Below are 15,310 nucleotides of genomic sequence, written 5' to 3'. Positions count from 1 at the left end.
AGAGTAAAATAAGGCCAGGTGCATCTTTTTTAACTTAAACAAAGATGTGTAATTTAGTGCACAATAGATGGCGGTTATTAGTATTGTTTGATTTGATGCCAACGGACCACAAGTATCGAACATTTAAGACATTTAAAGCTGCAGTGTGCAACTTTTGTTATTGTTATCTGCCTCCATTTGGTCTTACTGAACAGAAACAATGTAATGCAATGTAACATTATATGTATACTGTGTCCTTCATCTGAAAACAGGCTCTGTCAAGCAATACTATCAGACCTGACTGAGTGTGTGTGTGTGTGTGTGTGTGTGTATACACAGTGGCAGCACAGGGGTGGGCAGGGGAAAAAAATAAGCATTCATCCCATGTGAATACCAGGTCTGAAATATTATTCATCATTTAAAACTTTCAATGCAAATGCTTTACATGCAATACGTGATTTTTGGTGAGGTGAGGGCAGAAAATACAGAACTAAGCAAAACTTCCAAATGATTCCAAAAACAAAGCGATTATTACAATACTTTTATTCTGAAAATACCCCTTTTAATGTCGTAACGGTGTCTGACTTCCTGGTCTGAGTAAAGATATATACAATATACAATAATTTATAGTTATTTTAAGGTAAGTCCAAAAGGTTCATTCAAAATGTTTTACCAAAATAATATTATTTTTTCCCTAGCCCTATATCACGTGAGACTTTCCTGTGACAGCGGTGAAATGTGATCCACTTTTAAAATGAAATGAATGATCATATTCAGTTTTATTTTTCACCTTTACTGCTCTGTGTTTCTCTCTTTGCCATTTTAATTATATTCTAGAGTCTGCGCGAGTGATTTGAAATATTATATTTCATCTTTAAAATATGAAATAAATGGATTACATGTTCAGAGATACAGTTACTGCATTTTGTCTTAAGAATAATTAAAGACACAACATCTTCATACAGTCATGTTTAAGAAGCTCAACTGAAGATTCTGCCTATCAGATGGGAAAATTGGAAATTCTTGTGTCATGTGTATAATTAGTCATTTTCGAAAGAAAGAAAAAGGGAAGAGAGAACAAGATGGAGACTGCTGGACCAGAACGACGTTGGTGACAGTTGAGCTGCAAATATCTCAGTGGTTTGATCCGTCTTTCACTTCACACATACACTCATACTCAGAGTTAAAAACAAACATTTATTTAAAACTGTACTCACATCTGATGCAGGTCCTGCATCGGCTCCTGGACACGAGAAAGTGACAAACTCATGGCAACGTTTGTGAACCACAAAACAACACACTGCGGAGAGAAAACAAGAGACAGAGAATGTGTCAATCAACAATTGCCTTAGTAAAAATGTTGCCTACGTTCATTTGAACACAACTTATGACAATATGTCCTCTCTATTTGTGTGTGTGTGTGTGTTAACATCTGGTACAGTATGTTGTTTACCACACTGAGAGGTCTTAATAAAATGGACTTCATTTTAGGTTTTTATAAGACATAAGACACAGCACTAACTTAACCTATGAAAAGATTTAGTCATAGTAAATTTACATCGGGATGCAGTGCTTTCTGAACACCCACACGCTCATATTGTCACTCCTGCAGCGTTGACTCATTGTGAATAAGAGCACTTTCTAAATGCCGTCAACATCGTGTACAATGTAACCTCAGAATTCTGTGCGTGCAAAGTTTGTCGTCAAGAGAAATAACGGAGGGAAAAAAAACAAACAGGAAACAAACTGCTTTCTCACAACCGCCAAGTTGTCGGAGATTTGTCGAAAGAATAACAAATACACACACGCCGTCGCATAAGACGGACAAATAGAAAGATAATCTAAACAAGATGAAAAGAAAAGGAACGCGTCTCCACTTTTCTTTAGGTTGGCAACAATCAGCGGTGCAGAAACATGTGAAAAGCCTTGATGTGCAGTGAGGCTGTCATCTCCACCCTGATCAATGTCGGCTCCACTGACAGGCAAGATGAACAGAGGAGGCTAAAAATATCTCACTATCTCTCGCTCTCACACACGCACACACACGTACATAGATTGTACCCCCGAGTATATTTACATGGTGTGTGTGCAGATGAGCTGTAAATGCACCAAGCAACAGAGATTTTGATGATAGCTGCTGCAAAAATAAGTGAAGAGGGAAAAAAATAATAATAAAAACCTGCCCGTTTGCACGGATACTGCAGAAGAGGAAGAAGAGATTAGCTCAACTTCACAGAGAGAATAAGTGTTTAAGTAATCATTTACATTTTTGTGTTTGTTGCGAACATCTTTGGTTTTTAGACGTCTATGTTGAATAAAACAAGCAGTTTGAAGATCTTTTCCAGATGACTGATTCATAAGGCCCTTCTTGGCTTGGTTCCGTCTTATTTATGCCCTCTGCTACAGAAGAACCAATAGCTGTCTCTGCATTATGTTCTTGTGGCATTCATCACTTGATTGTTCCCAGAGTTCGGACTGAATTGGGGAGACGAGCGTTCAGGTTTGTCGCACTCTTTGCTTGGAATACTGGAGCTAAAAATATCTGAACTCATCTCACCCGAAGCTTCTCGTTCCATCTTAAACGTGAGACAATGAGAAACCATTGAACTGAGCCTGCGTTTTTAATGCTTACTGTGATCTCAACTGTTTGGAATGCTATTTTAATTCATTAGGATGTGTGTTGCTGACCTCTTGGTGCGGTCACCCATGGAATAGGGACCCTGGGACCATTTCCTGCCATTCTGTTTTGTTTGTCTTAAATTGTTAAGCCATTTTTGGCTGTGTTGAATGAATATAGCTCAAATTTTCCAGAAGGTATTCATTTTTGGTAAACTTTAGAACTGAGTTTCTTAAGCTACAGAAGAACTGACTAATATGTTCCTAGCGGCATAAAACGCCTCCTTCCCAGAAACAGCTGTAAAAACTTTATATATTAATATTTTTTATATTAATATATAATATTTATTAATATAGTAACAAATTAGTACTTTTTATTAAAAGGAACTCTTAAGGGTTAAATAAATGTTAAAAATAAATGAGTCAGTGAAAAATAACGAGTTGAAGGAATGTGAGGAATGTGGAGAATATATATTTACATATATCCACACACACATATATACACACACACAAACACACATATACATATACACACACACACACACATATATGTATATGTATACATATATACATACACACACACACACACACATATATACATATATATACATACATATATATATCTCATTAGCCTCACAATAAGCTAAAAGACAAGTCCATTAGGAATGATAATCCAATAATATCCATCATTATCTTTTCTGCTTATCCTTTGGGGGCTGCAATGATGCTGCAGCCAATCAGAGCTGACAGCGGGTCAGAGGTTGGATACATCGTGCACGTCCTCATTACACAAAGACAAAGTACCATTCACACTCATACTCACACCTACAGACAGTTTGAAGTCTCCAATTAACCCATCCTCGAAAGTTGAACTGCATGTTTTTGGACCGTGTGCCCAAAGAAAAAACAGACTTTTTAAAATATCTTTATACTCTTATCTTTTAGGAATAGTCAGAATGTAGGAATAAAAGTGAAAAATGTTAGATCAATGATTGCACTGAAATAAAAAAAAAGACTTTCTATTCCAATGACCACCTAATTTGTGGTGCATCTATTATTACAAGGTGGCAGCAGCTGCAGCAGGAAGCATTTAATGAGTGTGTTTGCAGAATGATTCAATTTTACGAGGGTCATTGAATGTATCTCATCGTAGCTCAACCCTGTGAACCCTACATTACTTTATGACTAGCTCTCATGCACTGGAGTAAAGAATATTCAATGTATAATCCTGGGCATTTTTGCTTAAAATTCCCCTTCCTCGTCATCATTATTTCAACGTGGTATCAGTACAAAGACAGGGTCTGTATATTTAAACATATCGGTTAAATATCGGTTGAATCCAGGCATAAATATAAACATTTACCACCACAATTATCCCGACCAAAATTATTGCAATGAACGATATTATTGCGATGGTGGAAACTTAAACAGGGCTGAAACAATTACTTGATTTTTAATCAATTACAAAATTATTCATTTAATATTCAATATTCAAATGTGAATATTTTATGGTTTCCTTGCTCCATATATAAAACTGAATAACGTTTGAGAGCATCAACATTTCCAGGTTTGAGAAACACTGATCAACATTTTCTGACAATTTTATAGACCAAACAATTACTCGCGAAAATAATCCACAGATTAATCTATTAGGAAAATAACCATTAGTTGCAGCCCTAGTCATTTTTTTGGTGCAAAATAATTAATTAAAATAGATTACATTAAGCTACAAGGAAAGATGCAGCTGCCCGCTGTGGCACAATAAAAAAATGTAATCACGATAATAGACATTGGACTTATTGTGAGTGCTTTTTTATCACAATGAGCAATAATTTTATATACTGTCCCATAGTTGCATGTATTGATGAAATACATAAATAACTTAACTCATGGTTAAGGGATGAAGGTCACTTTGCACGATGGAATTTCATAATCACAGTTTAGAATAAGCAAACACAGATTCTTTCGTCATTGTCGATTATTGCAGAAATAACACCAGACTTTAAATCAGTGACCATGAGAGAATCGTCAACACCAAAACATTATATATAAAAACATACAAAAAAAATTCCATCATGATATTTTCATATCATCCTGTATTCTATTTTATTCTATTTCGTCATCAACCCTACACACACACACACACAAATCATGTGCACCTCAATGGTACTTCACTCCCACGCAATATCCTCTCTTTGGTCACACCACCCACTCACTGTGATGATACCACACACACACACACATGCACACACACACAAAAAACACAAAGAGCACCCACGTATTCCAATGATATTACAGATTGAATCCAGAGGATGGAGGGATAGAGGTAGAGATAGAAATGGTGAGAGGATGTGTGCACAATATTGCTTCAAGGCAACTGCTCTTTTGGAGTTCTGCTACTGCCAATCTCTCTCTCTCACACTCATACACACACACACACACACACTCACACTCACACGCACACAGAGATCAGTGTTTAAACTATAAACTACAGTTTCCAACTTCATGACCGTTGCACCGAAACAAACATCATCATCTCGCCAGATATGAAGTGTGTCCGCCTGTTTTGCTCTTTAACCAAAACCCCAACAACTTTCGCCCTCGCTGACCGACGACCACAGCTACTTCCACTGTATCCATCGACCACATCGTTTGAGCTGACACCACACAACCGCAGACAATGGTGGGATTTGTTATTACAACTAGCGGTCAGAAGAATGTAGAGGAGCAGAACATGTACTTTCCTCTCATGTGCAAGGAGTAGCAGTGTTTAACAAGATAAAACAAATGCTTAAATGAAGAACAGGTATCCAAAATGTATACTTGAAGATACAATAAATGACATTTCAAGCATGTTTAAATTGCAATCTTCTGCACTTTACATTATTTTAATAGCTTTACATTAATTGTTTTATGCTCCATTTTACACTTTTTGTTTTGTTTTCTTCTTTTTACTACTCTGTACTCTGTTTATATATATGTATACATGTGTGTATATATATATATATATATATATATATATATATATATATATACATGTGTACATACATACATATATACACATACATATATACACACATATATATACACATATCTATATCTATCTATCTATCTATCTATCTATATATATATATATATATATATATATATATATATATATATATACACATATACACATGACATCAGCAACCTGCATACTTTGTGTTGTTGTTGAGAAGAAATTACAAACTGTGCCTGTAAATACATTCAATAAATGCATTATGCAACATTTTAATCACATATACACATGACATCAGCAACCTGCATACTTTGTGTTGTTGTTGAGAAGAAATTACAAACTGTGCCTGTAAATACATTCAATAAATGCATTATGCAACATTTTAATCACATGAGAAACAGTTTGGTTTTTCAAAGAGAATAAATGATACTGCATGAAATATTAAGATCATGTTATGATAACTCTCTTCACAACCTAAAGCTTTTGTCTTTGTTTTCTCTTAAATATCTGATACCCTTCCTCCACATCCTATAAATTAAAAAATAATTTGTCAGGAGATAAAAAGCAGGATCTCCAGACATCTCAAACACATGTCTATAAACAGCTTTCTCATTTTCTGTGCCACACACTTGCTCCTTCCCTCCCTATGTCTCTTTCTCCCTCTTTCATCTCTCACTGAAATCCCTCTTGGTGCCCTCTGTGTACTGCTCTCAATCTGACTATAATGTAGTTGGCCCCTGGCCCGTGTGCCTCCATTATTTCGCGTATACATTAAATATCCATAGATGACACATGGACTTATTTATATACTGTTCCACATCTTTCTTTCTTTGACATTTGTTAGTCTACCTCTCTCTCGTCGTCTGTGTCATCACCGTGATTCAGGTTTATACCCGTTATACTGGCTATGCATTACATTACATTACATTACATTACAGGCACCTGTGTTACTTCTATGCAGGCGTTAACATGTCTGCGTAACATGTCCCAAAAGACTGTTTTTTTCCCCAGGCGTGAACATGCCTCTGCATGCACACGTCACTGCAGTGATCCACATTAATCCCCGCTTCACATTACAGGTCCCAATCGGCACAAAAACGCTGAACGTAAAAGGCTGCAAGTATGTTTACACTGCACCAAACTAATAGTTAGTAAAAGCCTGCAAATGCCACTTTTTGCTTCATAACATAAAGCATTGCCTTCTCTATCAGTCTCTCTCTCTACGTATATACTGTAGTGTTTAGTACTGGTTTAAGTAGTTAGTGTGACCGACCCTTACACTTGAATAATAACAGAACCTTATTAATGTTCCTGGTAAACCCAGTCAACAATTTATCTGCTGTGAAAAAGGTCTCTTATGTCAGGTCTGTTGAAAACATGCTTGAGCATCACGTACCCGCGCTGTACGAGTTAAACTCAGTGACAGCTTGCTAAAACATAAGACCAACTTACAGATATTTTACCCCTGTTTTCCCTCCTCCTCTCTCGTATAATTTCCGTTTATGCAACATTGGCACAACACTGATGTTGTACACAGCCTCTTCCTCTAATGAGCTGCCAATGAGTGTGTGTGTGTGTGCGCGTGCTTCTGTCTATGAGATGCAGTGACACGCTGTACACTGATGCCCCATATTCAGCGGACGGGCTCAGTGCGACAGCACATGGCACTGTGGCTAGTTAAAAGTGTTCATCTGCAGCTGTGGTTGCAAATCACATCACTTTTAGTATCTCCTACATACTGTGTTTCGAGATAAAATAAAAAGCACGAAAGCCACATAATCCACTACTTGAAAACAATTCATTTTCCATGTTGCATTATGATCCTCAACATAACATTAAACATTTAATTTTGCGTTAATTTGAGGAACACCGCGAGAATCGTTTCCTCATCACTTTACATAGACATCAGGGGAAGTTTACGTTGCATAATTCATGTGCGCCAGGATTTATTTCACTTTTGATGCTACTGGGCTTTTTAATGTGCAAGAGTAAAAACATGCTTAAAAACCGTGTCCATGCACCTCTTCTGAGTCTGATTACCTTGCCTAGACAGAAGGGGTCACACACATCTTCCATCGAGGAAGACCGAGTTGCTCTGTGCAGCTTTGAATGGTACATTTCATGCAAAAGTCAGGTTACTTGCCGTTATTTTCATGCTAACCGAGGCAGTATTTCATAATTATGTTCTCCAACTGACTGCTTTCACATCCCGGCTGATGGGTTCATGGACTCGACTACAAATCCTTTTCTGTCTACAACTCCTTGTGACTACAGCAGACCTGGCACAGTGTTTAAACACAATGGAAGGAAAGGTCTGGGAGAGTCAGACGACTGATGTTGCTTCTGTCTCTTGCTCCTTCTAATGCCTGAATGAAAGGGAAACGTCCTGATGAGGCGGGAGGAAGACACAAAGAAGATGCTGATGAAACAGGAGCAACACAGGAGGGAAAAAAAAGGAGCAAGATGATAAAGATGGAAAGCAAGCGGAAGAAAGTCAATAATCTGGACAAAACACGCCTTTCACCTTGGGCACTTCCCCGTGTGTGTGTGTGTGTGAGTGAGTGTATGCAAGGGCTTACATAAGGGGGCTGAACAGCCTACGCCAAAGTATAAATATCCACAATGCCACCAGTGAAGCAGGGAGAAGGGTCAGAGTGAGTCAGCACACCCATATCACTCCCTCTCTTTCTCTCGTTTTCTTCCATCAATCCATCTTCTCTAATTTTCAAAATCTCCTCTGTTTTTATACCTATCATTTTCCATCTTGTTGTTTGTCAGTTTTTGGAAAAACAAACCATTTTACTTGGCAGGCAAACAAACTGTGACCTTGAGTTGGTAATGACTGAATCTGTGTAAACAAACCAAAAGAATCAATTACATATTCACAAAAGCTCTTTTTAGCACTTTGATGCCAAGGTTTCTTAAAGATTGGCAAAGCTGTTATCAAAAACACGTTACACGTTTCAATCACATTGTTTTTTTTTTTTTAACTTTGTTTTTGTATTTCTTTGTCACTCAGACCACAACGCTCGTGGTTCATTTAATTCCCTTTTTCACAGAACAAACTGTAAAGAACACTGAAATATAATCTATTATCCATTGCAAATGAGTTATCTTCACTTGCATGACTGGTCATTTTTGCTATTTTGCACATTGCTATTTAAATGGCAAACACAGGAATGGACGATTCTCTGCTGCTCGTGTGCCTGCTGGGGCAGCAAGTGATGCGGGCAGATGTGAGTGAAAAACAGGAGAGACAGGATGGAGAATAAAAAAAATGACATGCAGTATAAAAGCAAAGCAGCTTAAGGAACTTAAAAGAAATGTGCCAAAGTCAGATTTAAAGTTAAAAACAAGTGGCAGAAGTCGATGGTGATGAAACGGGAGCACAGTCTCACATGATGTGTTACGAATAATTGCTGTGTTACATTCAAGATGATACGTGGCGGCGGTGGCACTTTGCTCATTATTTGGATTCGCTGCTGAAGCAGCAGTAGAACTAATGGAGGTGAAGAAGAGACAAAACCGCAGCAGCAGATACGAGTCCTGTAATCTTCCCAGTGAGATCTGAAGAAAGCACCTTTGTGTCCGTGTCCCTTTAGCGCCTCCCCCCTGCGTTAATGGGTGTGCGGTTGTTGGAAGGTGGACCCTCTGCCTCCACCGTCTAATGATCAACTGTCCTATCAGCGACTCCATTAGACCGCACGGGGTAAGGGATTGCACAACATTCAACTGGCATTTAACTGATGAGGATGAGGAGGAGCGCTGAAGCGCATCCCTGTGCACCACAAGCAGAGTGCATGTGCATTGTTGTGAATCTGCTTATGTCGGCGCATCCAATGTGCTGTTTAAATAAGCATGAACATACTGCGCCTTTATTGATTTTAGACCAGGTTTTTGTTGGTCAAGATAACAATGCACCAGACCACACATCATTTTAAACACACCTATTTTAAACACACTTATTACCTTAGAGGTTCAACATGAACGGATTGAACAGAGTGTCTGTGAACGATGCACATAATTGCTATTCAAAGCTGTAGTGGATATTATTTAAATGCAAATTGATGTCTGTTATGAGTTCATACAGGGGCCACACGGTTGGTGTAGTGGTTAGCGACGGACTTTTGAACTGTCCAGGGCGTACCTGATGTCAGCTAAGATAGGCACAGCTCCATGTGGAGGATGGACGGGCGGATGAGTTCCTACAATGCTGATTAGCTCCAGGTGACTCACTTTCCTTGTGGGCTACTATAAAAACATTAAGACGATCCACAATGACGACCTCTGTAGTGTTGACCCACCTCCTGATATATACAATATATAAAAACAACATTTAGGCACATTCCTGGGTAACAGCAATAAATCATATAATCTTTTTTTTTTTTTTTAATCTTCAATTTCTGCCAAATAAAATAATTTCACCAAAAAAGTTTACTCAACTGGAATAAAATATGGAACAATCATGAACAGCAGCCTTTGTGCTTTGCCAGTTGTATGAAAATGTGCATGAGGGAAACTGCAGTTCCCTCTCATGACAGGGACTTAACTGTTAAATATGTCCAGCAAACACAAATGCATACACACATGCAGCTTCTCTCATGTACATCAGCTCTTCTCTGTCTCTGTGTATAAACTCCCCTGTGAACAATCGCTACCGTTTTAGTCTACAAGAAAAATAATCAAGGTTAGTCAACAAAATATGACGTCTATGATGTCGGTGTTTTACAATACTGTACTATATTTGTTGAAGAAGATAGTCACCGTGCTCCATGCGCTGTACACTTTTACCTCATCCACCAATTTACTCATTAATTCAGAGAGAGGAGGCATGAAGAGGGTAAGGTAGAGGGAGTGGGAGAGAGGACACAGAGGTGAGAGACGAGGACTGCAGTTAAGAAGAGACAACGAGACCATCATGTTTCAGTCATGAGCTAAATACAGGGTGTAAAAGATTGAACATGTTATGCAAGGCATAATGAAAATGAACGTCGCCTCCAGATACGCCTGCAACACGTAGATAAATAAAATTCAAGTGTGATGAGGCTTTTATGGCTTAAATTTGGTTTCCCGTTTTATTGTTTCTTTTCACTCCATGCATGTCATTTCTCTTCTCAAAATATGGCTCTCACTTAACAAAGGGTGATCCAGACGGATGTCTTTACACCCGCCAAAAATCATTCACCGACTACAATAATATTGTAAACTCCTGCCGCTGAGCATCCAGGTTTATTTTTAGCAGCGGAATCCACGTCTGAACCTTTTTTTTTTTTTAAAAAGGGTGTTTCTTGGTGTTTTCACCCACAATGCTGCTTTAAAAAGCTGCAGCACACTGTATGCTTCTTACACCCTGCCTGCTCAGTTGTGATGTAAATGTAGTCACTCTGTGTGCAACGCAGGAATATCGACAAAGGTGCAAAAACGGCAATCCCGAGAAAGAGTCGTGTGGAGCTGAAATGCTTAATCAGTATTGATGTTTAAATGTAACACTTACTTACTTAATGTCATCATACTCAATATATGATGATACGTAATTTGTTCCAATAAATTCTAACACCCTAATACTCCACAAACCATTTACAGTTATTAAAAATTGTAATAATAGTTACTTTAGTTACAATAATACTAGCATTAGAGTGTACATACTCAGTACAATAGGATGGAATAAACACTCCCTGAATGGCAACTCACTGACAACAGGAGGAAATTCTGACAGCTTTTCACTAAATTACAGTAATGTAAAATAGGTTCTGTTAAAACTTACAGTACTGGGCACCAGATTTGTTTTATTGTATGTCTATCAAATTATGTGATCATTGGAATTTGGACTGGAATGATGTGACTGAACGTTGGTCATAAAAATAATCAAAAAGAATCCATGAACAACGCAAATCTAAATCTAATCTGTCAACCTGAGACACTTGTGAGCCTTGAGGGTTGTGGTTACTTTTTGCCAAATCAGTGGCTCGCTATCTTCAGAGAGAGCACAGTCTCCCTCATGTAGGCCTGCAACTCCAAGGTGCTGTCGCTGCTGCGGTTGCGTCTGCCAAAGTCACTCTCTTTGTACAGGTCCGGCTTGTGCACAGTCACCGTCATGCGATATGTTAGGAAACCTTACAAGCACCCTTTGCTGGCTCATATGGTCAAATGGTCTTTGAGACGGCAGCGCGAAATTCAAACACGCCGTCATAGCTTTAGCATGAACTTTACAATTTTCTAATAAATAGGGACCAGTCTAACTAAGATAAAAGAAAAGGGAAGTGTGTGTGTATGTGTGTGTGTGTGTGTCGCACACAGGAGTAAGCAGAAACAGGAAGTGCAAGCAATGTCTAGGAGGAACAAAGAAATCAAATAAAGAAAGCCGAGAAGATGGAAAGTCAAAAGAGGCCTAGGATGACTATACCCTCCCTGTTGCTAGGTTACCACTGATAGGGTTAAAGGATCTCAGGAGCAAAAGTGACATAGTTAGATGGTCTGGATCAAACATCTCACAGGGGGAGCGAGAGAGAAATGGACAGAAATGGGGCAACTTTGAAACATACTACATTAATGTTGGATTAACTTACTTGCATTTTTAGACAGACACGTACATCCTACAGATAAACATCCCACAAAACGTACTGTATGTCTAAAGTTGGATTGAGTCTTCTTTGCTGTGTATTTAAGAGACGCATCTACATTTTGCCCATTCACAACTTTATTATTTTCATTTGGGGATCTACTACATCTACATATGCATCGTTTGTCTCATACTGTTCACTGCTGCAGTCACTCTTTTTCACTCGCTACACAGTGTGCTCCGATTGACCAGCTGGCCCGCTCTGTTATTAGCGAGCCACCTAGAGCATGTCGGACATTGTCGTTTACCCACGGGCTTTGACAGACTGCCTTAGCAAAACAACAAGCCCAAGTGCATGTAACTCATTGGAGCTACAGTTTTACGTGTAGGTGTCCTCTGGTAGGTGTAGGAGTTGTCATGTCACCAAACATGGTCTATTGATTTAAAGGGTACCCTCCATACCATATCAAAACATGCCTACTGATACCTGTGAACGCACCTGGGTGAGACAGTAAAGAGCACAGAGGAAAAAGACGAGAGACTAGAGCAAGAGTTACTGTAGGTGATAGGGTAAGGCAAATAAGACATTGGTTACAAATGTGGTGAACTTTTCAAAAGTTAATGCAAACAATGATTGCTGCCTTTTTTGGCGATAGAAAAAGCAAAGATGAACAGGGAAATGTTTCCAACCAGACGAAAAAGAGCTCACATCTAATGTTGGCACAGCTGCAGTCACTGACGTTGAATCCACCACGGACAATGAATACATCAACGGCGGCATCAGCATTTTTATTATTATCTCCAGGTCTAGGTAAACATTTACTTTATTAGAAATTGCCAAGACTTATTTTAGTCAGACTGCAGACCGAACACGCTATATACAATAATTAATATGGGATTTTTTTTTTTTAGTATGTCTGAAATGTTAGCATGAAGCCAATGCACACAATTAAGAAGGAAATATTACAGTGTTCATTTGTGCTTGGATATGCATTTGGAAAGCAAACTCATTATTCTACATTTTCAGCCTTTGTAAAAGAACACTTTCAAACCCACGGCAGCAGAAGCAGCAGCAGCAGCAGCAGCAGCAGCAGCAACATATCTGCCCCAGCAGTTAGTAATGCAGGTGAGCCATCGTACCACCTACACAATATGATTCACATTTTAGACAGTTAGTTCATCTCATCATCAACAACTACTTCCCCTGAAAGCACCAGATCAGGTTCAATTTGCAAATCACCTTCATTAAAAAACAACACAGAGCAGTTAAAAAGTCGCGCGACACTGACCACCAGAGTGCTGCTAAAGAGAGTAATTAAATGATAAATCAGCTGAGGGGGCATATGAATATGACTTTACTGAGCTTTATACAAACAGAGCAGCCCATGACTGAGAGGACAGGAATTAGGTTAGTAACTGGAAGGTTGCTGGTTCAATGCCAGGATGGGTCAAGGGCTGGGGTGCCCCTGAGCAAGGCACCCAAAAACCTATTGCTTCCATATAAATGCTGCTTACTGCTCCTGTGCCCGTGCTTGTGTGTGTGTGTGTGTTCACTACTGGTGTGTAATAAGGATGGAGTAAATGCAGAAGACAAAAGTCACTATCACTCATTGCTGTGGGTACAAAAATAGAATTTAATCCTCTTTGTCCAACTTTCTTTGCAGGGTGCCCCTTTAGCACAAAACAATGCAAAACTGGGCAGTTTTTATCTGGACAGTGGGTTGCCAATGAGCCCACTACCAACATAGCACCAAATGGGATTCTGATGGTATGATATGCTTAAAGTGTATGTAAAGCAAATTACAGTGACTCATATATTATGCAAGAAAATAGTGTCAGAAAAAGTAAAAGTAAAGCATTGTGTAGTCAAGATTGAAAATAGTTTCTCTACAGTTCTCAGGATTTTTTTAGGCGTGTCTAAAGATATGGCTTGATGACAGTGCCACAATTTGCATAGCTCCTCCCCAAACGCTATCACTATATAAGCACTTAATCATTCACTAGCTGGTTTGCTGGCTTCTTCTGAATTCCTGGATTCAGCATTTTGTTTTTACAATTAAATGATAAAATACCTTTACTATATTAAGATAATCATTAGCTGTACTAATCTTTTGTTGCCTCATTGTCTGCTTAGGTAAAATAGTGTACAAGACATATAGTTGTTATAATACTGTATCCATCCTTCAAACAGACATGATATTTGACAGTTTGCTTATTTTGAGGGGAAGAAAGAATCTAAATTTAGTTACTGGTAACTGGTTCCCAGTTTCTGTTGTTTCTGCCTGTGTTTGCACCATAATGTCAAACAAGCTTGACCCACATTGGCCATTTGATCCATCCTGAGATGTCTCCGAAGTGTCACCTAGGCAACTGGTGCCAGAAATGGAAGTGGCAAGGACAACGAGGCCCTGAGGGATACAGTCTTTTAGTCTGTTACTGAAAGTGAGTACACACACACACACACACACACACACACAGAGAAAACAAACAAACAAACAAACACTCACTGACCACAGTCTTCAGTGTGTAAGTGGGTCAGGGTCATTGAGCATATCCTCACTCACAAGTAAAATTAGATTTTATCAGACCCACACCCATTCCACATTAAACTGTGAAGAGGAAGTAGTTGAGGTAAGAAGAGATACCATGCGTTACTGTGACTATAAACAAAGTGAGTTACATGTTTACTGAAAGTTGAAAAGCAAATATAAACTGAACACCAACTGGTTCTTGACTTGGTCTTGTATCACAGTTCCTTATTTCCCTGACTACTCTGGATGGGGGAAAAATATTGTATAGATACAAAGACACCTGTATTTGTATTTTATTAATTCAACTGCAAAATTCTATTTTGCACAATTTTGTTTTGTTGCATCATTCAAAATACCTCTAGCAGTACAGACTGTAATGACAGTTGGTCAAGTGCAACATTTCTTAATGACTGTGTCGGTCTGCATGTCTTCTTCAATTCAAGTTACCCAAACAAGTTAACTAAAATGTTAACAAAAACATGCTTTGTTACTATATTTTGCACTCATAAAAAAGTAAAAAGATGCAATGTAATGCAAAGTTGCACAATACTGTTAATGTCACAATAATTTTATAATAATAATAATATTGTATCATGAAGCCACCCCAACCTTCTTAATGCTGGTTAA

The 15,310-nt window shown here is 38.5% G+C and overlaps 1 protein-coding gene across 2 annotated transcripts in view; it reads right to left on the bottom strand.

The window, feature by feature from the left end:
* prkcbb (protein kinase C, beta b) overlaps positions 1 to 15,310 on the bottom strand; it is an 85,589-nt gene that overhangs the window by 57,889 nt on the left and 12,390 nt on the right. For both annotated transcript variants that reach the window (XM_044050374.1, XM_044050373.1), the window contains exon 3: positions 1,197 to 1,279. In XM_044050374.1, coding sequence (XP_043906309.1) covers positions 1,197 to 1,279 — 83 coding nt within the window. The remainder of the gene's footprint in view (positions 1 to 1,196; positions 1,280 to 15,310) is intronic.

Source organism: Solea senegalensis, linkage group LG19 (genome assembly GCF_019176455.1).
Source record: "Solea senegalensis isolate Sse05_10M linkage group LG19, IFAPA_SoseM_1, whole genome shotgun sequence".
Lineage (NCBI taxonomy): Eukaryota > Metazoa > Chordata > Actinopteri > Pleuronectiformes > Soleidae > Solea > Solea senegalensis.
Note: the sequence above shows the minus strand (reverse complement) of the source record. Positions and strands in the feature narration are given on the sequence as shown.